Source organism: Chenopodium quinoa, unplaced genomic scaffold, assembly GCF_001683475.1.
Source record: "Chenopodium quinoa cultivar QQ74 unplaced genomic scaffold, ASM168347v1, whole genome shotgun sequence".
NCBI lineage: Eukaryota > Viridiplantae > Streptophyta > Magnoliopsida > Caryophyllales > Amaranthaceae > Chenopodium > Chenopodium quinoa.
The window spans coordinates 1,168,639-1,195,365 of record NW_018744304.1 but is presented as its reverse complement, the minus strand read 5'-3'; the positions used below and the strand labels follow the sequence as shown (position 1 = coordinate 1,195,365).

The following is a 26,727-nucleotide window of genomic DNA, read 5'->3' as shown; positions in this document are numbered from 1 at the left end:
GCTTGTATTAGTTGCTTTAATTATGGGGGCGGGTCTTGGGGGGTTTCATTCCGCGTAGTGAGGGTCACTACAAAACCCTACAGTATGCAGGTATTCTGCGGGAGGCCGAGTCATAAATTTAAGCATCAGATTTCTATTTGCTTACAAAAGCTGAAGAACCGGCAAAGAGCGCAGAGAAAAAACCCCCTTCTCAGCAAGAATCGGCCGGCAATAAGAGAAATCAAACAACAAGAGAAAAGAGGTTTGGGTGGTTGACTTCCAACAGACCAAATCCATAAAAACTAAGACGTACAAACCACAATATGAGTTTAACAGAGATTGTTACTCGATCTTGAAGGAGATCAAGGTCAAGTTCGAGTTTGAGAAGCCACAACCTTTGAGGGGGCCAACTCAATAAAGATATAAGGACAAGTATTGCCATTACCATAAGGATGTGGGGTATGATATTAATGATTGCAATAACCTAAAACAGTTGTTGGAAAAGCTGGCTGAGAAGGGCATGTTCAACTCGTACGTAATGAAGTCTAAGTTCACTTACTCTGGGGCGGACAAAAAATCCGAGAAGAAGAAGAAGAAGAAAAAAGATGGAGAGGATGGAAATAGTACATACTCAGGATTTGTGGCCGTTATTTTGGGCAGCTTTGCTGCAGGAGGCCCAACCATTGAAAGGAATGAAGGAAGATGTTAAGCAAGTGGGAAAGGTAATGCGCGCGGAAAACATTTAGGTTGAACCCTTTCCTGAAGTGACTGTCTGCGAGGCGAACAGAGGCAAGATCAAAACCCCCCACGACGATTTAATTGTGTTTATATTGAAAATGGCCAACTTGAAGGTCGAACAGGTGTTGATAGACACAGGCAGCTTGTTCCACATTATCAGCTTAGCTTCCTTAAAATACTTGAAATTTCCAGAAGATATTCTAAAGGATATCTCCCACCCGTTAGTTGGGTTTGGAGGGAGTATTATCCATCCTGTGGGCCAGATAAATTTTCCTGTCCGCTTCGATCCAAAGAGAGAAGAGAGGGACCTGGTCGTCTGCTTCTTAGTTGTTAAAGAATTGACAGGATATAATGCCATCATCGGCCGCTCGACTCTGAACTCAGCAAAGGCTGTAATTGTCCTCATTTAATGCTGATGAAGTTTTAGCGGTCGGACCAAGTGATGTCAAAAGACTGCAATCAGTTCGCCGTGAAGCCAACCTCGCTCGGACATAGCAAGGCATCCGAGAAATACTCCGAATGAGGGTCACTCCAAGCACAAAATGTCGGTAAGAAGCGAAAGTCAATCAAGGAAGATCATACGGACATAGTGTTGTACCCAGACCGGCCTGGTCAGACGGTCAAGGTTGACACTATGGCCATTGGCTTGCTTGGAGATAACTTGATAAATTTGTTAGGGGAGTTCACAGATGTGTTTGTTTTCCAAGTTCATGAGATGCCATTGGCTTGCTTGGAGATAACTTGATAAATTTGTTATGGGAGTTCACATAAGCTGACAGTTAACCCTACCGTTAAGCCTATCTGGCAGAAAAAGAGAAATCATGGTGAAGAAAGGAATCAGGCGGCCGCAATTGAGGTGAAAAAATTATTGGACACCAGTTTTATTCAACAAAGTTATTACCCTAACTGGGTGGCCAATGTACTCTTGGTCTAGAAACCGAATGAAACTTGGCGGATGTGTGTTGATTATACTGATCTCAACAAGGCATGCCCAAAGGATAGCTTTTCCTTGCCTAAAATTGTCTGTCTAGTCGATTCAACGGCCGGACATGCCTTGATGAGTTTCATGGATGCCTATTCTGGATTTCACCAAATCCCTTTATGGGAAAAAGATCAAGAGAAAACAGCTTTTGTGACTGAGCAAGGGTTGTATTATTACAATGTTATGTCGTTCGGCTTAAAGAACGCCCCTATATTTCAGCGACTCATCAATACGGTCTTTGGAGATCAGATCGAACGGAATACGGAGGCTTATATTGATGATATGATTGTTAAATCAAAGAAGCCGGTTGACTATTTGAGTGATTTGCGAGAAAATTTTACCGAACTCAAGCGGCATAAGATGATGTTAAATCCAAGGAAGTGTGTCTTTGTTGTTGAGTCCGGCAAATTTCTTGGATTTTTTATCGATCAACGTGGTATTGAAGCTAACCCTGAGAAGATCAAAGCGGTCTTAGACATGAAATTGCCCAGAACCATAAAAGAAGTTCAGAGGTTGACCAGCTGCTTAGCTGCCCTCGGACGGTTTCTATCAAGATTAGGGGACAAGTGTCTCTATTTTTTCCAAACAATCAAGAAAAATGATATGTTCGAGTGGAATGAAGAGGCCGAGGAAGCCCTCATCCAGTTGAAAAATCACTTACATACTCTCCCTTGGCTTGTTAGTCCACTCAAATATGAAAAGTTATACATGTATCTTACAATTTCTAACCACTCCTTAAGTGCAGTCTTGCTTGCTGAAAGAGACGGCCACCAGATCCCCGTGTACTTCATCAGTCATGTGTTGTAAAATGCCGAACTTAGGTAACCACCCATTGAGAAGTTCAGTTTGGCACTATTAATCGAGTCAAAGAAGCTAAGACCATACTTTCTTGCTCATTCAATTGTAGTCTACACGGACCAACAGTTGAAGAAGTCGTTCACCACCCTTGAAGCAAGTGGTCGAATGCTCAAATAGGCCTTGGAAATGAGAGGGTTTGACATTTTATTTAAACCTAGAAAAGCAATCAAGGGTCAAGCCTTTGAAGATTTTTTGGCTAAAATGACGCTGCCGGATAGGATGCCGGCAGGGGATCAGGTATAGAAAGTGTTCGTTGATGGGAGTGCAACAATGACCGACTGTGCTGCTGGTATCATTTGCTTATCTCCGGAGGGAGACAAGTTTGAGTATGCTTTGAGATTTTAGTTCCATGCCTCAAACAACAAGGCAGAGTATGAATCCCTCTTGGCCAGCCTTAGAATGTGTAAGTTGGAAGGGGCAACCAAGGTTGATGTGTGTTCGGACTCTCAGCTAATAGTCAACCAGGTGAGCGGTGATTATGAGGTTAGGGAGCCAAAAATGATGAAGTATATTCAAAAGGTTAAGGAAGAGGCCAAGGGCCTAGAACATTTCACGCTGCAACAAGTCCCTAGGTCCGAGAACAATCAAGCAAACGCCTTTTCAAAGCTAGCCTCCTCAGCATAATATGATACTCTGTGATCTGTGTTCTAGGAAGTTAAGGAAAAGCGGAGCATTGATGTCGAATGCATTCAAACCATTGATCGGAGCTCTACATGGATGGACGAAATTATATCTTACCTTAAAAATTGAGTTTTTCCGAATGACCCAAAGGAGAGTTGGAAGATGAAGAAAAAGGCGGCATGGTTTGAAATGAAGGGGGAAGACTTGTTCGAAAAATCATTTGTTGCACCATATTTGAAGTGTACTACGCCTGAGTGGGGGCATGATGTTTTGGACGACCATCACCAAGGGCATTGCGGATCTTATATGGGCGGACGAGCCTTATCTGAAAAAGTGGTCACCCTCGGGTATTTCTTGTCGACCATGAATTCTGACGCCATAGAAATGGTGAAAAAATGTGATAAGTGTCAGAGATTTGCAACCCTCATACACCGTTCGACAAACAGCCAGTCGGCCCTAAGTAGTCTTCTCCCTTTTGCCAAATTAGGCATCGACATCTTAGGTTCATATACTCCTACATCAGGGCAGCGGCGATATATGTTAGTAGAAGTTGACTACTTCACAAAGTAGGTGGAGGTAGAAGTTGTCCGAGGAATTAAATGGAAAGATGTGTTCGCCTTCATCTATAAGAACATAATCCCACGCTTTGGTGTAGAATAGTCTATGGTCTTAGATAATGGGTCGCAATTCGAGACCGACCATCTTAGAGATTAGCTTAGTGACCAGGGCATAGCACACTGCTTTACTTTGATCGGCCGCCTAAAAGCCAACAACCAGGTTGAGGCCTATAACAAGTTAATGTCCAATGGTATCAATCGAAAGCTTGAGAAAGGAGGCGTCCTATGGGCTGATGAGTTGGTTAGTGTGTAATGGTCCATTCGAACAATGGTGAAAAGGTTATACGGGAGAAACCCCATTCTTTCTTGTCTATGGTACTGAGGTCGTGCTCCCAATTGAGATGTACGAGCTTACTCTTCGAGTGATGCTATATGATGAATCGGCCCATTAGGTGGCCATAAAGACCACTTTAGACTTTGTTTTGGAAGCTACGAGCAATTAGGCGCTTAGACATGAAATATCATCTAAGGATGACAAGGGCATATAGTCGAAAAGTGTCTAAGCGACCGCGTAAGATAGGGGATCAGGTATTGAGGAAAATGAAAGCGGTAAGCCGAGCAAAAGAAGACGACAAGCTAACATCTAATTGGGAAGGGCCCTACCGAATCAGTGAAGAAGTACGAGGTGGTACTTACCGTCTTAAATCCTTAGATGGCCGTCCTATTCCTTGTACGTGGAATACGGACAACCTCAAAAAATATTATGTATAAATTTTTTGTACTTAGCTAAAAAAAGTTGTAAGTACAACTAGATCTAGCAACCGAGCCATGTAATTAAAGCCATAAGGCCAAAACAATGTAATTTTGACCAAATTAATGAAAAGTCAAACGTTATTACTTAATTTTTTACTTTTAGTTTGTTACAAAATTAAGTTGCATTTGACTAACTAATCCCGAGCGAGAAGAAATGTTGTGTGAAATAAAAACGATGGTTGCTAACTACATAGCAACTTGGCCCTCAAAAAGGGAAAGGATGAAAGGCTGGGAGAGGAGCTTAACAAGCTCTCTCCCACATAAGGAACTCGGCTGTGTTGGTCAATTTGCTCCTACAGGGACTCACGGTATCAATTCATCCAGCCATAAAATTGGACGAACGAATAAATTAAAGGTAGCCCAAAATTGTCTAAGGCATTCTAAGTCTAAAGGCAAGGGCATACCTAAGATTTTAAGCTCCCTAAATACTTAGAAATTATCAGGTTAAGATCATATCTGAAATTTCATGAGCATGTCTAAGAGATAGCATCAAAGGACGACTCAGCACAGATAAATGTGAAGCTGAAGTAAACGGCCACATATTTAAATTCATTCAGCATTGGCCTAGTCCAAGGATAATCATTATTATGATTTGATCAACTAAGTAGTCGTCATACCCTTCAAGGTATAAAATCTACGTTAATCAAACTTCTTTAAGTATGAACTAGATAAAATGTCGAATAAAGGGGAACCCAGGATAAATTAATTATAAATAGTTGTACTATAAAACCGCTCAAAATGGAGGCAGAAATAGAAATAAGTTCAAATAAATAAAAATAAGAACAAGATAATAGCACCAGCATAATACACCAAGCTCTTCACTCGACAAACCCCTTGTCATCATCCCCCTTGGCCTGCTCCTCCTCTTTCACCTCTTATTTATCGTCATCCTCTTCATCGTCACTTTGAGGAGGAGAGAGTGTAGCGAAAAATGCAGGAGCGGCCTCCCCAACAGCGGTGACCTCCTCTTTAAAAGAACCATGATTCAACCGCCTGACAAAGTGCTCGAGGTAATACGACACTTCACCAATGTCAAACATTATGGTGAAGGCTTCTTCAAAACAGCTCTTGAGCTTCGCCTGGCCGCCTACTCTATCCAAACCATCTCTTAGGGGGTGATCTCTTTAGGCGCCTTGAGTTTCTCGGTCAGATCCTCAATCGCCTTTTAAAGACGTTCAACCTCCAGGTTGAGAGAGTCCATTTCTTTCAATACGACGTCGAGGGCCTCCCGGCCTGATGTCAGCTCCTCCTTCATCATCTCAGACTCTTCAAAGCCCTCCTTCCATACTGCGACATAGGCAAGAGCGTCATCCCTTTCCTCTCCGCGACTTTGTGAGCAAGTTTTTCTTCATCAAGGACTCGGCCAATTATACTATTTGGTCAATCTGTCTGGCTGACTTCTCGCTAAGGGCGTTGAGGGCGGTGTTGTGCTTGGCCTACTGGATGGCTAGAGTCCCATTATTGGCATCATTCATCCTTTTTATGTCATCCTAGGCCGCGTGAATTTGTCGCCGCTCGCCGGCGCACCAGTCAAGGAAGGCATTGAGCATGAGGAAGATCTTTAGACGGACAGAAACAAGTCAATAAAAGAAATTAAGTGTAAAAACAAACTAACTATCAAAGTTTTGGTAAAGCCGAATAACCTCGGCGCTGAAGTTCAGCATCAGTTTGAGGAACCTCTTCCGTGATGTCTGTACAAATTACGAAACAAGTTAGATAACTGTCAAAGATAATATATGAAAAGCCAAGTTAAAGATCAGACTTCGTACCTTCTATAAGAGATGAGGTGGTTGTGGATGCCTCTTAGAAGACCGAGTGGGCTGTGGTTGCTGAGGCCGTCCTCTGGGCTTGCTGCTACCGCTCCTCGGCAGCCTGAGGAGCTTGCTGATGTTGCTCCTCAGTAAAATTTAAATCCTCGACATACGGAGTCAAGGCGTTTTCGCCGGCCGTTTGATGAAGGGACGGCTCTCCCTCTTCGCCCGTGCGGACAGCTTCCTCTTATGCCACCTTTGTTATTTATGGCTCCAAGGACTTGGATACCCCACCAGATGCCGGCTGGGGTTGGTCTCCTTTAGGCTACTACGGAGTAGCATGCGACTTCGTCTTAGCCACCTACGATGTTGAGGTAGTTTTGGCCGTAGAGGTTTTGCGAGAAACTTAGAAGATTGCCTGTCCTTAGAAGCGGATGTCAACCGCTTCCTCACCGGCTTAGGAGCAGTTATCTAGAAATAAAAGGCGAAAAAATGAAGTACGATACAGCATTCTAGTGAAATTGGAAAGGACACCCTTCCCAACATACCAGCTTGGCAAATTCAAGACAATTACTTTGTTCGAGTAAAGCCAGAGAGGACACCCTTCCTTGCATAGTAGTTCGAAAAAAAAATGGCCGAGTAAAACAAGAAAGAACCTGCCTTCCTTGCATAGCAAGTCAGACGGGAAAAAGGACAAGTACCTCCTTAGCCGTTTCGTAATTCTGCTTTAGCAGCTTGTAGCATTCGAGGACGAACTCGGACATGTCCGTCTCTCCCTTCTGCTCCATGCCAAGCTTCGACATGGCCTCCTCTAATAAGAAAAGGAAACAAGAATTAGATTATTTTTTAATAAAAGTTATTCGAACGTTTAAGTCACGAAGTTCCGCCATCAGGATAGTTCCGGTATAGGTCGCACACCGACATAAATATTGGGTCCTTAAGCCAGTCAGTCAAGGGGATCCAATTAGATGGCACGGACACCAGCTTCCCACCTCTATGCACCTTCTTTAACCTTGAAGTATTTAACTTGATGCGCATGGTCAGGATGAACAGGCGGCCTAGTAGGCCTGTAACTTCCCCATTCGAGCTGGAGAGGCTCGGCATTAAACCGGTTCATTTGCAGGTTCAGGGCCTGGTTGCTAGTTTTAACGCGGTAAAACCGATGCTTCCAATCGCACCATTTGGACGGCTTTTTCATGACTACCATGTAGTCCGGGCAAGTGTTAAGAATAAACTAGTCATCCATCTCAGCGTTCATTTGCACCATTGAATGCACCGTGTAGTATAGTTGTAAGTATTCCCGCCTATCACATGGGTGACCTGGGTTCAATCCCCGGCGACGGCGCCAATTGAAAAAGGGATAACTAGGTCGTTGTACTAGCTTACCAATGTCAACAAAATTTATAAATCCAAACTCAAACCTAGTGCTAAGGCAAGTTCAGGTCAATCCACGGAGAATGGGTAGTGTATCACTAAAGCTTTAATGCTAAGCTACTTCGAAGTGAAGGATGTGGTTATAAGTGAACTAACAATGAAATTGAGATAGAAGCAAATACTAAGACGCTAGGGATTAGGTTCCACATATAATCATGATAGAAGTGCCAATTTAGGGGTAAATCGAAACAATTAAGCGTTGTAAGGACTATTGTCAATTGCAATCAAAGAGTTCAAAAGGCTATCATCTAATTGTCAAACTAGGTCTCCAATATGAATGAAAAACTATTAGAGTCACAATTCAAACTAATTTGATAATTGAAAATCCTAAATCAAGTGGTCATGTCATTAAGATCAACAACGCAATCAAGCTTAGAAATCTAGGTTGATCAATCCTATTTAACTAAACATATGCACACATCCATCAATCAATTTAATCACAACAATCAATTGATCAAAATCCCCACATTAGCAACAACTTATCAATCATACATGCTTCCCCAACACCCTAAAACTACTCACTAAGATATTGAATTGAAGAAACAAAACTAAGCAAATCATCATCATCATATTCAACTAATCAAAGAGAAATTCAAGTAATCAAGCAAATAATCCAAAAACAAAAAATCATCTGAGATCAAAGCAAGAATTAAACCAAAAGAGAAGAATTAAGGAAAAGAAAACTCACTAATTATCATTGATTGAAGAAAATCCAAGCTTGATTAGAGTTAATTTGAAGTGCAAATCAAGTATCCAAGTGTTTCTCTCTCTAATTAGCCTCTCTAATCTCTCTCTAAAAAAAGCTAAATAGAAGTAAAAACCAAATATAGAAGATCCGTACATATTTATATTTACAAGAGGAATAGAGTAAAAATCGGGTAAATTTGCCTAACTGAGCAACTCAAGCAGGAGGCTTCGCTCAGGCCAGCAAAGAAGCCTACCCAGGAAACCCATTATGGGCTCGGGCATCCTGGCCGAGCAGATGTGCGTGCCCTGCTCAATCTGTTGTTTGTGTGGGGCTTGTGCGAAGCATGATGCGAAGCCTCGAGCGAGCAGCTGCTAGGGCCTTGTGCGAGGACCTGCTCGGGCAAGTGAAGATTCTTTCTCGAGTAAAAAGGCTTGCCCAACATAGGTTTTTCTCTTCCTTCAAAACTCTTGAATTCTTCTTCAATGCTTAGGCATGCATAAAATCTTGCCCATGCAACCTGCCCAAGCAACTTTTCTTTGACTTACAACTTGGTTTGCACACACCCTAACTCCCCGAACTTGGTTTTGTTGACTTTCAAAGCTTGTGTTGGGCTTCCTCCTTGAAATTTGAGACTCAGAAAATCCCGACACACCTACAAAATAATTCAAACAAAACGGAAGGTGAGAGATCGAATAGCAAATAAATGCATTAAAAGAATAATAAAACCATTAGAAACATGCATTTCTCTAAACTAACACACAAGCATGCAAAGCAAGCATTATTTCATAACAACACTTCATATGAAGCTGAAAATGAGCATAAAACTACGAAGAAAACTACCCTATGAGTGCCTTAAATGACAATTAGTAGGGTGAAGCCATTCCTAAGGCATGTCACTAACTAATCGAATATGTTGGTGATGAGTGACATTTATGGCACTCATAATGTAGCCTTTTAGGTTCATTTTACCTTATTTTCGTATCATTCTTTGCTTGGTTTAATCTATTTTCCTTAGTTTCTTTTCTCCTTGCATACTTTGTGTTTTTCATTCATTTATTTAGATTCTCTTATGTTTCCCTTCTATTTGGTTCTCTTTCCCTCCTATTTTCTTTCCTTGGTGTCTTTTGTAGGTACTTAAAGAGTTAGCATTACAATGGGATCAAGAGGAGCTACAAAGAAGAAGCAAGGCATCCCAATGTGCCACCAAAGAGGGCCCACAACAACTTCACTCACCGTGAGCGCTCCACTAGTCGTCGCGGGCGTTCCGTAACTTGGTGCATTTTTACCAAAATGAGGCAGATTGCAGCCGCGTCTGGCCCGCGGCCTAGCTGCGGGCGGGGTAATTTTAGAGAGGGCGCACAATTTTGGAGAGACCCATACTTCTGGCTCAGCTTAGAAGCAAGGCATCTAACGCGCCCTCGCCATGGGCGCGGCACTTACCCAGACAGCTCGCGATGTTTGTTGGCTGTCCGTACCCTTATTTTTGCGGGCACATAGCTTGATGGAGAGGGCGCGCATGACACACTTTTCTTCTTTGCTTGTATATACTCTTGTAATTCCCTTTTTAGAAACCAACTTTTAATACTTCGTTACCTTAATTTTTAGAGAGAGAAGTTGTAGAACTCCATCATTTGATCTTTAATTAAATCTATTTCAAGTTTGATTCTCTTTTGATCTTCAAGTTTGGTAAATTTCTTTGTTCTTGTTTTCAATATTTGCTTTTTATACTTGTTGTTGATGAAACTTCAATTTTATTTTGTGTGCTTGAACTTGTTTAGCTTGTTTTATTAGATTTTTTTTATTTGATTTGCAACTATGATAATGATGATGATTAGCTTTGTTAAGTTTCTTCAATTCATGGTGATTAATGAGTAGGTCTTTTAGCTAGGGTGAAGGGAAAGCATGTTTGTTTGGTAGTTTGATATTGATTTGGGGATTTTGATCAGTAGATTGTTTAATTAAATTGATTGATGAATTTTTGCATGTGTTTAGCATAATAGGATTGATCAACCTAGAATTCTAAACTTGATTGAATTGATGATCTTGATGACATGACCACTCAATTTGAGATTATTAATCTTCATCTTGTTTGATTTGTGATTCTACTAATTTGTCATCCATAAAGGAAACAAACCTTGACAATTAGTCTATATAGCCTTTTGAACACTTTGAATACAATTATCATTAGTCCTTGCAACACTTATTGGTTCAATACACCCCTAATTTGACACCTCTATCATGATTTCATGTGGAACCTAATCCCTAGCATCTTTGTGATTGATTTGCATGTATTACTTGCTTGTTTGATTGGCTTACTTGAATACGTATTCATACACTCTTTTCGAAGTAGCTTAACATATAGACTATAGTAATTGACCCTCCATTCCTCGTGGATTGACTTAGACTTGCCCCTATACTAGGAGTAGGTTTAGTTAAAAAATTTGTTGACTTGGGAAGACTAGCCTAACGACCCTAGTTTCACCTTTTGTCAAATGGTGTCGTTGCCGGGGAATAGCGTAGTTGTTTGCTAGTTGTTGAGTCTATTTCACTTTATTTGAAAATACATAAAGATTTTCCTCTTTAGGCTACACTTGTAGCCGTGTTACTAATATTTTCATTGAGGTTTTTGCATGTATAGTTCTCGTGCTTGTTCACTTGTTCTTCTAGACCCGAAAATCGAAAGGACAATCTCTAGACTACGAGTTGCTTCAAGATATTTAAGCCCCAATTCATCAAGACAAGAGGTTGGACAAGAGTTTAAACAAACAAGCATGGGAGAAAATCCAAGAGTAGCCTTGAAGGAGTTGGGTATTCCCGGAGCCTATAGGTTTGAAAGTGGCATTGCACCACTTACTAATTCGGCAAATGATTTCAAAACTCGAACGTCCATGATAACATTGATTGAAAGAAGACAATTTAGTGGAGCTAAACATGAGAGCCCCCTAAATCATCTTAATGAATTTGAGAAATATTGCAACACAATCAAGGTCAACGGTGTGAATTAAGAGTTCATTCGCTTAAAGCTTTTTCCCTTCACACTCATTGGGAGAGCTTTAGAATGGTTGGATAAGGAGGTGAAGCCAAACTCGCTAAGGACTTGGGATGAGGTCACTAAGGAATTCCTATCTCGATTCTACTCCCAAAAGAAAATGGTAGAAGCTAGAGCTCTTATTCAAAGCTTCAAGCAAAAGCCCAATGAAAATATTTATGAAACTTGGGAGAGGTACAAAGAGTACCAAAGAGAGTGCCCTCATCATGGGATCCCAACCTATCAAATCATCCAAATCTTTTATGGAGGCTTGAGCCCTCAAGGCAAGTCTTGTCGTGATGCGGGAGCCGGAGGCCCCATTATGAATCGAATAGAGGAAGAAGTTGTCGGTATCATTGAAGATGCAGTGAGGCACTACATGGATTGGAAAGATGGTGATAGGGAGTCAACTACCAAGAGTAGCTCCTCGGTGTACTTCGTTGATCATCTAAATGCAATCAACAATTTGTCTTCACAAATATCATGCCTAGGGAAAGAGATGTTTTCTATCAAAGCTAAGTTGGAGAGTTATACCTTCCAAGCTCCAAATCTTCCCTCCCAATTTAAGGGGAGAGGTACATCTTCTAACCCTACTCCTCCTTCTTCCTCTAATAACATGCCTAGTGGATGCTTGTTTTGTGATGCTTTTGGTTCTTATAAGCATGATTCTTCTATGAGCCCTCATTCATTTGTGGATGGATGTGATGATTTTTATAGTAATGAGAATGAGCATTTGAACTATGTGTATAACAATAATGGATCAAGGTTTGATAATCAAAGAGGCCAAGGGAATAGGAATTATCACAGCAAAGGAAATTTTGACAATTATAACCAAGGTGGTGGTTATAGGAAACAAGGAAACGAAGGTTTCCAAGGTAACTATAACAACCTAGGTTATAGTGTCCAAAATCAAAACCAAGGTTATGGTAACCAAAATCAAAGTTTTGGTAGTCAAAATAAAAATAGGGGTAATCGGAACGACCAAAATAGGGGAAACATTAAAACCAATGATCAAAGAGGCCCCCCTCCCGGTTTTGTTCCAACGACCCAAGGTCAAGGTGATAATTCTTATGCTCAACCCTCTTCTTCTTCTATGTCTAATTTAGAAGAGATAATTGAAAATCAAACTAAGATTTTGAACACATACATGGCGGTTAGTGATAAGAAATTCAATGAAATGATGACCCATAGCAAGATGCTTGAGACCTAAATCACTCAACTAGCCAACTCTTTGAAAGAGAGTGAAAAACCTTCTTCTCTACCCTCCAAAGGTCTTGACCCAAAGAAATTGGTTTATTCTATCACCACTAGAAGTGGCAAGGTGTTAGAGGAGAGAGTTTCTAAGAGGAGTCAAGAAAAGGAGAAGGAGTGATTCATTTGATGATGATGAGCATGATGTGTTTAGCAAGACGAGTGAGAGTTCTAATGAGAAGGCCAAGGAGAAAGAGAGAATTCAAGATGAGGTTATCAAACCCAAACTTCCTTACCCCCAAAAATTCTTAAGGCATAAAATGGATGAGCAATTTGGGAAGTTTATTAATATGCTTAAGCAACTTCATCTTTCTATTCCTTTCACCGATGTTTTGCAACAAATGCCAAATTATTCAAAGTTCCTTAAGGATATTTTTAGTGGCAAGAGAGAGTGCAATGTGGTAGATTCGGTGAATGTTGGGGAGTGTTGTAGTGCTCTTATCCATAATTACCTACCCACTAAGATGAAAGATCTAGATAATTTCTCCATACCTTGAAATATCAATGGCAAATTGTTCCAAAATGCTCTTTGTAATTTAAATGCTTGTGTTAGCATCATGCCATACTCCATTTTCAAGAAGATTAAGCTAGAAGAGCTACTTCTGAAAAACATGTCCCTACAATTGGCCGATCGCTCCATTAAGATTCTCAAGGGTATGATTGAGGATGACCCCCTTAAGATAGGAGAGTTTACTATCCCCGTTGATTTCATTATGCTTGAGATTGCGAAAGATGACAATATTCCCATCATCTTAGGAAGACCATTCTTAGCCACGTTAGGTGCCTTGATTGATGTGAAAGGGGGCACATTACTTTGTGTGTTGGTAATAGTAAGGCAAGTGTCAAGCTTAAGTCAATGCATGAGTCTTTATCTTATGTGCAATAATCATGTGCATCAATTCACCTCCTTTCAGCGACAATTCTTGCATGTTTGTGTCTTCTACTAACAACATTCTTGTAGCTTGTGATGATGTTCCTAAAAATGTTGAAATCAAGATGGTTAGTGAAGATGTCAAGGAGTTCTCAAAGCTTGAGGATGAGTTTGAAATGCCTTCATGGTTTGAGCTTTCTTTGAAGGATGATGAGAATGGCTTTTCAAGTGTTGTTGATGTGGAGTTATTAACTTGAAGGAAGAAGAAATTAAGGAAGGGAAAAAGAATTTCAAAGAAGAAGAAATTGAAGACCAATGTCTTTGGTTCGGTCCAAGCGTTTCCCCATGATGAGTCTTGTGATATAATTGTGCCTAAGCTTGGAAATGATTTTGTTCTCTCCACCACTTTGTACAAGGTGGACTTCTTTGACCCTCCGTGATTTGGAGGAAGGGTCAAGCTAGGGACCTTAAACAAGCGCTTCCCGGGAGACAACCCGACCCTCTAACTTTTTCTATTTTCATTTTTCTTTTACTCAATTTTCTCTTTTCTTTACTTGACTTTATCTTGAAGTTACTAACATGTGTTTTGTGTATAGTTTGTTTCTTTTCTTTTTCTAATCTTGTCTTGTAGATCAAGCTTAGCTTTCTTGGAGCTAAGTGGAGGTGTAAGCTTCCTTTTGCTTCTTTTCTTTGCTTAACTTGGATTGCTTGGTGAGACCTTTCTATTTTCTTCTTTCTTTTCTCCTTTTATTTTCTTGTGTGCATAGTTTAGGTTTTAGCTTAGGTTGGAATTGAAAGGTTCGAGGGTGTATGCTTATAACACCTTATGTGTTTGGGATCGCTGACATTGTGGTCGAACGATCATTGTTTGTCGATTGGGATTTAATTGTGTATGCTTATTTCCTTTTAACTTCTCTCTCCTTCTTTGTTTCTTTTTTTTTCTTTTAAGCAACCTCATTCAAGGGAATTTTTGCAAAATGTGTTTTTCTATCACTCTTTAGTTGGGCAATTCAAATTGGTCTTGTGTATTTGAATGATTTCCTTCTTAGTGGTACATGTGTGCATAATTTGAGAGTGTTGGTGGTTGATTCTAGGATATTTTCATGCTAAGGTAGCCGATTTAAGAACTTTAGGTTCCTTGAAGCCTTAGTTCATTGAAAATGGTAAGATGGTGTTGCTTTTCATAGTGGATTTGATACCTTTGGGTTAGTATTTGTTACAAAAATCCCTTGTGAGGTATATTGTTCAAGCCTTTATCATCTTTGTAGAGCGGAAATTGGGATCCTTGGCTATGCATGTTTTAATCTGTGGTTTGTCCGCTAGCACCCAAGATTGAGACCGAGCCACTTTAGGGGAGGAAAAAGGCTCTTTTCATTTTCTTTTGTGTTCCTTTTATTTAGTTACTTTCTTGTTTTCTTTTACATTCACCCTCTTTCTACCCCTTTGAGCTTATTTCCATTTATTCGGTTACTAGCCACATTATAAGCCTATCAACCTTTACCCTTAGTTTTCAAACTTACTTTGGTTGGATGCTTGTTTTTTCAATCGTTTGGATTTATGGTTGTTGTGTTCAAAGTGTATGGCAAGTTTGTGATATATATGCAAGAAACACAAGAAATGTAATGTAAAAGGGTGCAAAATGTTTGAAATTTGAGTGTTATAAAATAAAGAAAAAGAAACAAAGAGAAGAGAAATGCAAAATGAAAAAATAAAAAAATAAATAAAAAATAAAAATAAAAATAAAGGCAAAATAAAGTGAAAAGAAGGAAGAGAAAATATAGTTCAATAAGTGTGAAATGTCATGAATTGCACCAATGATATCTTGTTATGATCATTTTTCGAATTTAAGCATTGAGGACAATGCTTTGTTTAATCTTGAGGGAGCGTTGCTTTACTTTTGTGAGTTAATGTTTGGTGTATTTGTTGAATAAGCTTGGGGGAGATGGATTTTTTGTTTGATAATTGGTGACTTGTTAAGTTTGTTTTTGAGAGATGGCCACTCTTTCGCTTCACTTAGGAATTACCACCAAATTTTCAAATTTTCTCCCCACCTATACCCTAAGCCATGACATTACAACCTTGCAAAGTCCTTTAGACCTTAGAGGGTTGAGTCTACATCGGTGGAGGTAGATGATTTTCAAGCCTATCAAAAGAGGAATGTGCATAGCTAAGACGCCGGGATAACCTTCTCATGTTTTTCATTTCTTTACATTTTTCCGGTTACTTCGAGGAATCATGAGAAGCTAACTCGAGGGTTGATTTGAAGCTAGTGGAAAGAACGCGGTAAGACTAGTGGGGACAAGGGTGGAATGAGTCTCTTAAATTTCTCTATGCTTAGCATGTTTTGTGTTTCAATCAACCATTGACATCTTATAGCATGCATACATATATTATCTAAGAAGTCTCTCATTCATTGGAATTTGCTTCCTCTACAATTGTCCAACTCAAGAGCTCTTTGTGTTTTTTATTTTTTGATTTTGATTGCTTTTCCTTGACTTTAGTTGCTAGAGTTATGGGTTAAACTATTTTGGAAACCCTTACGAGACCTCACTCGTCCTCATTGGCGACTTTGGGGTTTTAAGGGCTTGTTGTAGTTAAAAACAACCGTGATTCCTACGTTAGTGAGTCTTAGTGTATATTCTCTTTTCTCTCTTTCTATTTCTTATTTGAATAAGCCCTTCACTTTCCTTGTTTGCTTTTGTTTTGCTCGAGGACGAGCAAAAGTTTAGCTTGGGGGAGTTTGATGAGTGACATTTATGGCACTCATAGGGTAGTCTTTTAGGTCATTTTTACCTTATTTTTGTATCTTTCTTTACTCGGTTTAGTCTATTTTCCTTAGTTTCTTTTCTCCTTGCTTACTTCGTGTTTTTCATTCATTTATTTAGATTCTCTTATGTTTCCCTTCTATTTGGTTCTCTTTCCCTCCTATTTTCTTTCCTCGGTGTCTTTTGTAGGTACTTAAGGAGTTAGCTTTGGGATGGGATCAAGAGGAGCTACAAGGAAGAAGCAAGGAATCCCGACGCGTCTCCAAAGAGGGCGCACAACAACTTCTCTCACCGCTGGCGCTTCACTAATTGCCGTGATGTGGATTTTAACCCCTTAACTTAATAAAGAATCTAAAATCACACAAGTAACACAAGCCCTCCGAATTTCCTAAGAAAATCGAATAATTTAAGAACAATGAACCGGATATGACTTTGAAAACGACCACTCCTAGAACGAATTCAATGCCTACTCAAACTACCTAGACCACTCCTGGAACTAAGTATTGAACGTTCTAATTATCAAAACAACTCCTTGAATTGAAAACTAGCAAAGCAAAGTTTAAGCAAAGTTAAACAATTTGTATTGAAATTAATCGGATGTTTCTATATATCTAAAAGCCACGAAATTCCCCTTATTTATAGGCATAAGAGGCACCACTTCTACTCCTACAAGGACTAGGACAAACCCCTAACCTTGTGCACTAAGAATTCTAACTAGAATAGAATAACTACTTCTAATTAGAATAGAAAAACTAATCCTAAACAAACTCTAATTAACTAAAAACGTTCCTAACAACCTTAGGAAGTTTATAGCAACTAAATAACAAAAATTAAAACTTATCCTTAGTGCTTAAACCAAGAAAAACCCTTTGAAGTGAAAGGTAAAAACTTGCAAGCAAAAAACTCTAGAAAAAACAAAGTAAAAGAAATCATCCATTTTAACTTGTCGTCGTCTCACCACCACACATGCCACCCCACGTGACACGCGCTTGACCGGCGTGTAGCTGGTCTCAGTCCGGTGTCAGGAAGCCGGCGCATGGGCCCCAAGTCGGCGCGTGGCAATCGCCATAGTCGCCAGAAGTGGACTGTTGCACATCTTCATCCTTGGTGTTCAAGCTTCCTTCTTCCCAATTGATCTAGTGGACCTTTACTTGCCTATTTCTTTGTTTAAGAAGCCTATAATGAACCTATTTGGACCTTCTAAAAGTGTATTAGACACTTTAAGAAGAATTAACCTCTTGATTCACAACACGCCGCAGGTGCTCCATATCTTGGTGCATTGTTCCCAATTGGAGAGGGCGCGCAATTTTGGAGACACCGCGCACCCCTGGCTCAGCTTGAGAGAAGGGCATCTGACGCGCCCTCGCTGTGGGCGCAGCCCTAGATACCGCAAAAGCGGCCTACAATTGACACAGACGCAGAACTTACCCCGACAACCCACAAAGTTTGTTGGCTGTCCGTACCCTTATTTCCATGGGCACGCAGCTAGATGGAGAGGGCGCGCACAACACACTTTTCTTATTTTCTTATATATACTCTTGTAATTCCCTTTTTAGAAACCAACTTTTAATACTTCATTACCTTAATTTTTAGAGAGAGAAGTTGTAGAACTCCATCATTTGATCTTCAATTAAATCTATTTCAAGTTTGATTCTCTTTTGATCTTCAAGTTTGGTAAATTTCTTTGTTCTTGTTTTCAATCTTTGCTTTTAATACTTGTTGTTGATGAAACTTCAATTTGATTTTGTGTGCTTGAAATTTTTCAATTGGTTTAATTAGATTTTTGATTTGATTTGCAACTATGATAATGATGATGATTAACTTTGTTAAGTTTCTATAATTTATGATGATTAGTGAGTAGGTCTTTTAGCTAGGGTGAAGGGGAAGCATGTTTGATTGGTAGTTTGATGTTGATTTGGGGATTTTTATCAATATTTTGTCGTAATTAAATTGATTAATGAATTTGTGCATGTGTTTAGCATAGTAGGATTGATCAACCTAGAATTCTAAACTTGATTGCATTGATGATCTTGATGACATGACCACTCGATTTGAGATTATTAGTTTTCATCTTGTTTGATTTGTGATTCTACTAATTTGTCATCCATGGAGGAAACCTATCTTGACAATTAGTCTAGATAGTCTTTTGAACACTTTGAACGCAATTATCATTAGTCCTTGCAACACTTATTGGTTAAATCCCCAATTTGACACCTTTATCATGATTTCATGTGGAACCTAATCCCTCGCATCTTTGTGATTGATTTGCCTCTATTACTTGCTTTGTTTGATTAGCTTACTTGACTACATATTCATACACTCTTTTTGAAGTAGCTTAACACATAGACTATAGTAAATGACCCTACATTCCTCGTGGATCGACTTGGACTTGCCCCTATACTAGGAGTAGATTTGGTTAAAAATTTTGTTGACTTGGGAAGACTAGCCTAACGACCCTAGTTTCAACTCTTGTCAGTTAGCCCAGCTGTTCGGCACCAGCTAGAAAAGGAAAATATCATATTCGTCCGGCACCTCCTGGACGAATCAATGAAGAGGAAGGCGGAGGCCCACCTCCAAAAAAGCGTAGTACATCTTGAAACTTTTACTCCTGGGCCCCTCGCCTTCCCTGGCGGCCACCGAGCTAAAACGCCTCGGCGGTTGAATATGGTAACCCCTCTTAAACTTGAGGAACTTTTTAAGGTCCTTAAAGTTTGAATGAAGAAAAGCAAGAGCCACATCGCCGATCGAGCAGGCATAAGGGTCATTAAGGTTGACCGCATTAGGCTCATCGTTCGCTTGATCAGCGTCCAGATTCTCTGCCTCTTATTCAGCAGCCTGTGGTTCGAGGTCCTTAGCCGAACCTAACTTAGAGGATGGCACAGAGTCCAATTTAGTAGCTTCGGCTGAGCTGCCTCTTTTTGAGCCTAGGACGGGCTCAACAAGCACAATGGTCTCTGGCACCAAGGTCTTTTTGAGCCTAGGACGGGCTCAACAAGCTGCCTCTTTTCTTTTCACCTTTAGGCCTGAATTCCCGAAGGAGGACCATCACGAGATAACAGGTTGGTCGCAACTGCCGCACCAATATGAAGGGAATACCTTCCTCGGCAAGATGAAGAGTCCGCCCGATTTGTAGAAGGGTGCCTCTCAGAAGATGGCAGCTTGGATAGCAGCCTGGCTGAGCTGGTATGTCGTGAAGGGCGTTGTTCCAGATTTCAGCCGGATGCCCCTACCTCTCTAATGGAAGACCTAGAAGGGTCCCCTTGTAAATTATTCTCGGACGAGGAGACAATTACCTCCACCACCGAGCAGGCACTCCTGCTGAAGTCCACGTCCGTATCGTCCGGATTCATGGGGATCAAGGGATCGGTAGGGATGTTGTCTCAATTTCTCGCCGCACCTCGGTCGTACGTAGCTCTTGTACGCGCCATGTTCGACTGTAGGGATAGAGAAGAATAGATGGGGGTGAGTTGATACGCACTAGAAATGGAGCCGCTCCAAAGAGAGGAGGAGTCGGCCCCATCCACTCTAAACTCCTCAATCCCAGGCGAACGGCCGACCTTATGAGGAGATATGGACGAATCCGAGTTTTGTGCCAGTTCGTGTTTCAAAAAAATAAAATAAGTATATGAAAAGAAAAAGTCAAAGAAGAAACAGACGGTTACCTTTGTACGAGTAGAAAACTTGGAAAGTTTGAAGTTTAAAGGTCTTGGTTAAGTCACGACACCAAGAAATTGACCGGAAAACTCAATACACTGTGGTGCTCTTGAAGATTAGGGAAGAAAATCACTTTCTCTCTCTAAAAGCTCTGACTTCTCTCTAGAAAACACAAAATCCAAAGTATTTTTGTGAAGTCAAACAAGTCCTATATATAGGTAAATTTATGGGAGAAAAATGGTAAAGTCACCTTTCTTGCCCAAGAGACCAAACGTCTCTTTTTCAAAAAGTTAACCTAAGAAGCCCAAATGGTTATTAAATTGTTCCATCAATAAAGATGGTGAAGGTGTACGGTTAATATAACGGTCAGTCAAAAGAAACGGCTAGGTCAGCAGATTCAAATCGTTGGTCCGAAAAATAAGGAAGACGGGTGTCTTACCTTATCTTAGACGGCACAACCTGTCCAGCTGATTCCAAAGCTTGAGCTCAAGTGGAGATCAGTCGAACAGCCAAAGGCGATTGGCCCAAAAGAGCGCTTCCTGATTTCAAATGGACGTTAAAGTCCGCCCCTTCCAGCTGATAGTCAAAAGCATTCGAGCACTCAAACATTGGTGTACGAACAAAACTTTAGAAGAGGTGGCCCAAGTGGTTCAAGTCACCCCCTCTGAGGGGCAAATGTTTTGGATAAAAATATCCCTGCACGTGGTCCAATCCTATAGTGACACATGGCCCAATGAGAAGGCAACATGTTTCCTAATAAGAAGATGACATGTGGCAAACATGAGAACACCTGAATGGGAAAAGGCCTCCATTACATCAGGAGGCCCAATTCTCGAGAGAAGCATCGAAACAGCGCCCCCAAAGGAAATGTGTCTTCATTTGATTGCACCGCCAATTAGTGCACTCCTTTTTAGGGTACCAACCCTAGAATGCACACATCCCCACCCCTATAAATACCCCAATTATTAATGATGGGAGGGGTGGATTGAAACATATCATAAAAAGGCATACAAAGTGCTCTAACTTCTCTCTACTTTCTCTATCTAAATATCTTCGTTTTCCGGTTACTAACTTGACCATCGGAGGCAAATATTCCGTCAACCAGAATATTCGTTGTTTTGCAGTTGTCTCTGGCCGTCTAGACATATTCACAACTTGTATCCCGAGGGATTTCAAAAACTCCCGAAACACACACCCTTTTTCCAAAATCAAATCCTATTTGTCCATATGATTGTATGTTCATGTTCCAAACCTATACATCTCTTCAAAAATGTGTTCTCCCGTTTTTTTGTGCCAACAATTTCTGAAATATTTTTACAAAGCTTTTTTTTTTTCCAAAGACATTTGAGAAACTCTAATTAATTGAGGCACCTCACAATTAATTTCACACTTTATCAAACAATAACAAAAATCATAAACTCCGATCTGTACTACCTCATTTTCTTATTATGTGCAACAAAGGAATATTTGAATGATATCCGTTAAGTATTGGTGAAATCCATTATTTTGGTTTTTTTGTGATGTTGTAATAATTTTCTTTTTTATTTTTTGGTATCATAATCTATTTTCCAACTTTTTTGTGGTGTTATAAGTCAAAAAATCCAATATCTAAATTCAAATGTCGAAATGTTCCAAAAATTGTGTAAAACATCTAATCAATAACTATATACTAAAAGACACACCAGCAATGATACATGTCATTTTCTGGTGTGTCAAAAAAAAAACACTATTTAGGAAACAAATATTATATATAAATAGAAGATTAAAAAGATTTAATGTATCCTTGCACTATATATATTGATACCACAAGCTAAAGTTAAAAAAATGAAAATCAAATTCTTAACATAATATGTGACATACATAGTGCTATATACTACTCTTACCATTTTTACAACAAGGATTAATTTTTTCTAAAATATTTGTGTATTTAATTATGTTTGAAAAGCTTGCTAGGAAAGATATGAATTTTTTTCTAAGCCAGTTGATTATTGAGAAGAAAAATAAGTACCGCGTTAGAGGGAATGGATTAATAGTGTGTAAAAAGTAAATCTATTTACGAATTAGATACATAGTTTTAAGATATTCATTTGGTTAAAAGAAGAAATGGTTTAGTGAAATATATATAAATATACATATATGTGTATTTTAAATTACGGAAATTTCACCATATACCATTGAGTTTAAGCTTAATTCACCGTATACCACCAAAAACTTTCTAACACACCATATAACCTTCAGTTTTATGGAAATGTCACAACATGCCATTAATGACTAACGGAGGTTAACACCGTAGTCATTAAGGTTAATAATGCCACGTGGCAGCTTGTGATTTGTTCCCTTCTAAATAATTTAATTTTAAAATAATTATTAGATTAATTATTGAAAAAATTAAAAAAAAAAAGAAAAAAATCAACCACCACCAACGTTCCCCAGCCATCCACCACCAACGACACCCCCTGCCAGCCACCGCCAACGAACTCCCTCGCCGGTGCGGAATCCGACCAGGACCTCCGCCGGCGCTCCTCCCCTTCCCCTGAACTATCGTGCCTCCCTCGAAAACCCCATTGAATCACCACAAAAACCCCCTACCTCCCTCGAAAAACCGTCCCCTAAACGCCGGCCGACGTCGAAACCCCCCTCCCTCGCGTCGGCAAACGAATTCGCCCTGTCCCGATGAAATCTCCACCCCATTGAACCACCACGTATGCCGAAACCCTAAAACCAAAATCTAGGGTTTCGATTTTGGTGTTTTGGGGTTTCATGGTGGTGGTTTTCGGCAAGTTTCGTGGTGAAGGTTAGAGGGGTTAATTGGGGAAGGGATGGAGGTTTTCGGCCTTTTTGCGAAGGTTAGAGGGGTTAATCGGGGCTTGGATGGAGGTTAGAGGGGTTAATCGGGCCTTTTTGCGAATTCGTTTGCCGACGCGAGGGAGGGGGGTTTCGACGTCGGCCGGCGTTTAGGGGACGGTTTTTCGAGGGAGGTAGGGGGGTTTTTGAGGTGATTCAATGGGGTTTTCGAGGGAGGCACGATAGTTCGGGGGAAGGGGAGGAGCGTCGGCGGAGGTCCTGGTCGGATTCCGCACCGGCGAGGGAGTTCGTTGGCGGTGGCTGGCAGGGGGTGTCGTTGGTGGTGGATGGTTGGGGGAACGTTGGTGGTGGTTGATTTTTTTTCTTTTTTTTTTAATTTTTTCAATAATTAATCTAATAATTATTTTTAAATTAAATTATTTAGAAGGGAACAAATCACAAGCTGCCACGTGGCATTATTAACCTTAATGACTAACGGTGTTAACCTCCGTTGGTCATTAATGGCATGTTGTGACATTTCCATAAAACTGAAGGTTATATGGTGTATTAGAAAGTTTTTGGTGGTATACGGTGAATTAAGCTTAAACTCAGTGGTATATGGTGAAATTTCCGTTTAAATTATCTATTTTGCTAATAATATACTCTTTCATAATTAATTCATTTTACAAAGTAGTAACTTAAATTGATTTTTTTTATAATTAAATATAGTGTTAATAATTATAGAGTAGTTATTGAAAATTACGGGACCTAACCTAATTAGGTAAATATGTCTCACCATGTACCCGGACTCACATAGCATTTACTCCCGAAGGCAAAGTAGTTTCTTTAAGTTTTGTATTCTGTTTATTTCACTTTTCCCTAACTTAGTTTTGTATTCTGTAAATAATTTTATTTCTCTTTCCCCTAACTTCTCCAGCTTTTGTTGTTATTTGGAACAAAAGATACATTGTTGATTAAGCTAAGCATATGACAATGTGATACTGACCATATAAAGTAACAACATCCGTTTTTAATTTAAATCATCAAATCTTATATTAGAAGTATTAAACAACTTTAGCTTTACATTTTTAATATGGCATTTCGGATACTTTAAAAACCTCAGATAAGATATCTAGCTAGCTAAATACACTCAAATGCTTCCTTAATCAAACAATTTTTGCATTTTACTTCAACTTTATTTTTCACAACATTTTGCTTTCTTCTTCTTCTCTTTGTTCCAATCCACACCTTAATAAATTTGTTATTTAATTTAGTCCTTCCTAATTTAAAACATAACTAAAATCAATCACTTCTTTCAGCAAATTTTTGCATGATAATATAAGATTATAGGCTAGGATTGTATTTTATTTCATCATAATTATTTTTATTAATTAAAATAATTTTGTACAAAGATAGTTATACATATAAAATGAACGAGTTTGATGGTGGAAGAAGAGGAAGGGCATGGAACTACTACACAAGTAGTTCAGATATTCCAACAGATATAGCAAACCCTCCTCAAATAACACAGAGTTATAATTACAAACAAGAAGGACCGAGGAAAAATATATGGGGAACGACATCGTTTTATGCCATTTCATTTGGGTTTGTAGCAACTGCTATACTCATATCTATGTTCCTAGTAATGGCTATTCTTCAGCGCCTATATAGGCCAACTAATGATCCTTCCCTCTCCTCTACTTCATCATCGTCTTCTCAGGATGGGAGCAGCATTGAGTCTGGATCTTCGGCTAAACCAAGAAACCATCACAATGTGGTATGCTCATTGTTTTTATTTTAATTTTTAGTTTCTTTAGTATCATAAGAGAAATGAAAGGAAAATAAATAATGGAAGAGTATGATTCAAATCAATAATAAGAGCATTTGGTGGGATGAATGAGAAAATAACTCATTATACATACTGTATTTAAAGAATCATATTTGAGTGTATTCATCATAAAAAATTGTCATAATTTGGTTAACACTACTCATCTATTGCGCGCAAATATATAAACGGCAACATGAAGTCATGAACCTATACATATTTTATCACCTTTACTCACTACCATGATCTTTCGTCCCTTTTATCCATGTAATTATATGCTCATGTAAACCAAACCACTTCATGTCCACAGTCCACTCATTCCATCAAGTCATCTTTGGTACTCCCCTCGTCCTCTGAGATCCCCTTGATCTTAACCATCTATTTTCATTAGTGAATATACCATGTATTTAAGAAGAATACCTCTCATAGTCCTTATATATATTTCTTATGACTAGGGTTCACATTACATATTGTTTTTGGTAGGTAAGGAGAAGGGCATTATCGGCTCTAACTCTCTTATAAGTTAAATTTGCCTAGGTTAGCAAACTAAGCTCTTTTAAAGTATCGGTAAAGTATAAAACACTCCCTATCCCAAAATTGTTTTGAGATAAAACTTTTTCACTAGACTAAGTATTATACTTAATTGAGTCCACATAATAAGGACTCCCTACCAAGTAGTACATACTTCATATTAGACAATTATTTGTAAAATCAATTTAAGGAGTTTTTCTTCCATTAAATTTAACTGCGTAATATGAAAGTTTTATCTGAAACAATACCAAATAACAACTAACAGATTTTGTCCAATCTTTATTAGTGGGGACAACGCATCTCCTTTTGCATAGGCTTGCTTCATTCTAGTCTTTTGCTTATATGATGCGAATTATTAACTATTTTTACTAATTTATGCTAACTTTTTTTTTTCCTTTTTTTGAAAAGTAATTTATGTTTACTTGTTGAGAATGATGTATAGACACACGAAAAACACAAATATGCACCAAACTCAACAATCTCGAAAAATCGCTCTATGACATCAAAACTCATCTATCACTCTATTAGCACACTACTCTTTATCAATTCCTAATAAAATTTCTTTTGGTAGCATTAGTTCAACCTTTTCAGGAGAAGAACACTTACTCCATTATAAACCTGACTTGTAAACAAGCGAAGTCAAAACTAATGAGAAAAGTATATGATTTGTAATGATAACAGGTGATGCCAACATACGCAGCAAATTACTCGGTAGTAATGCCAGGACAAAAGTATCCAACTTGTTTAGCTCAACCTGCTCCTCTTCTTCCTTATCCAAGGGAAGGATTTCGCTGGAACTCCCATCGTTCTTTCGATTGCTAGTATAACATACATGTGCACGTATTATTTTCTCATACTTTCTCGAGCTAGCCACAATTTATCTAGAAGATAAACAAAAATGTTTATTGTATGACATTTTCGTAAATAAATCAACAACTTTATTCAATTACCATCAACTGTGGAGCCCACTTTTGGCGAAACACTTATTTATTATATCACTAATAAATAAAGCTGGTCTCGCAGCCAGGCCACGAGACAGCGACACATGCATTCCAGTTTTTCGCCAAGTGTCATGCCACGTAGTGACAAATAAGTATTATTGTGACACATATGATGTTAAGTAAGCGAATTTTGGATAGATTTTTTAAGATAAAAATGTTTTATAAAGTTTTATTATCAGTATACTTTTAATATTTCATATATACGAAATTAATCATAACTTTTAATAAATATCCTATAATTCAGTTCTATGTCCATCATAAAATTTGTTTGTAAAAAATTTATAAAAATAAGATCCATTTATAATATATTTAATTTATTTACAAAAATAATAGATAATCAGTAAAAATAAATTTTAATCAGGAAAAATAATTTTAGTGTTGGTAAAATACTTTCAGTTTAGTAAAAATAATTTCAGTTCAATAAAATATATTTTCAGTTTAGTATGTTTAAATATCATGCATTATCAAAAGGGATTATATGACTATATTTAACATTTAATCCAAAAGGTTTATCTTATCAACCATCTGACATCGCCCAGGCACAAACCTAGTAACTAATATATAAAGGTAAACTTTTAGCTAGACGACGAGACAAC

At 38.9% G+C, this 26,727-nt stretch overlaps 1 protein-coding gene across 1 annotated transcript; it reads left to right on the top strand.

Annotated features, from left to right (window-relative positions):
• The first annotated feature begins 23,984 nt into the window (after positions 1-23,984).
• On the top strand, positions 23,985-26,071 carry LOC110695805. Its single transcript, XM_021873035.1, has 2 exons — positions 23,985-24,551; positions 25,812-26,071. The coding sequence occupies exons 1-2, from the start codon at positions 24,204-24,206 to the stop codon at positions 25,950-25,952; spliced, it is 489 nt and encodes a 162-aa protein (XP_021728727.1). The 5' UTR covers positions 23,985-24,203; the 3' UTR covers positions 25,953-26,071.
• The last annotated feature ends 656 nt before the right edge of the window (positions 26,072-26,727 follow it).

Bases quoted from the DNA above. Each gene is read 5' to 3' on its own strand.
- LOC110695805 (XM_021873035.1), top strand. From the start codon at position 24,204: ATGAACGAGTTTGATGGTGGAAGAAGAGGAAGGGCATGGAACTACTAC. The intron at 24,552-25,811 runs GTATGCTCATTG...TAATGATAACAG, and splicing joins CAAGAAACCATCACAATGTG to GTGATGCCAACATACGCAGC.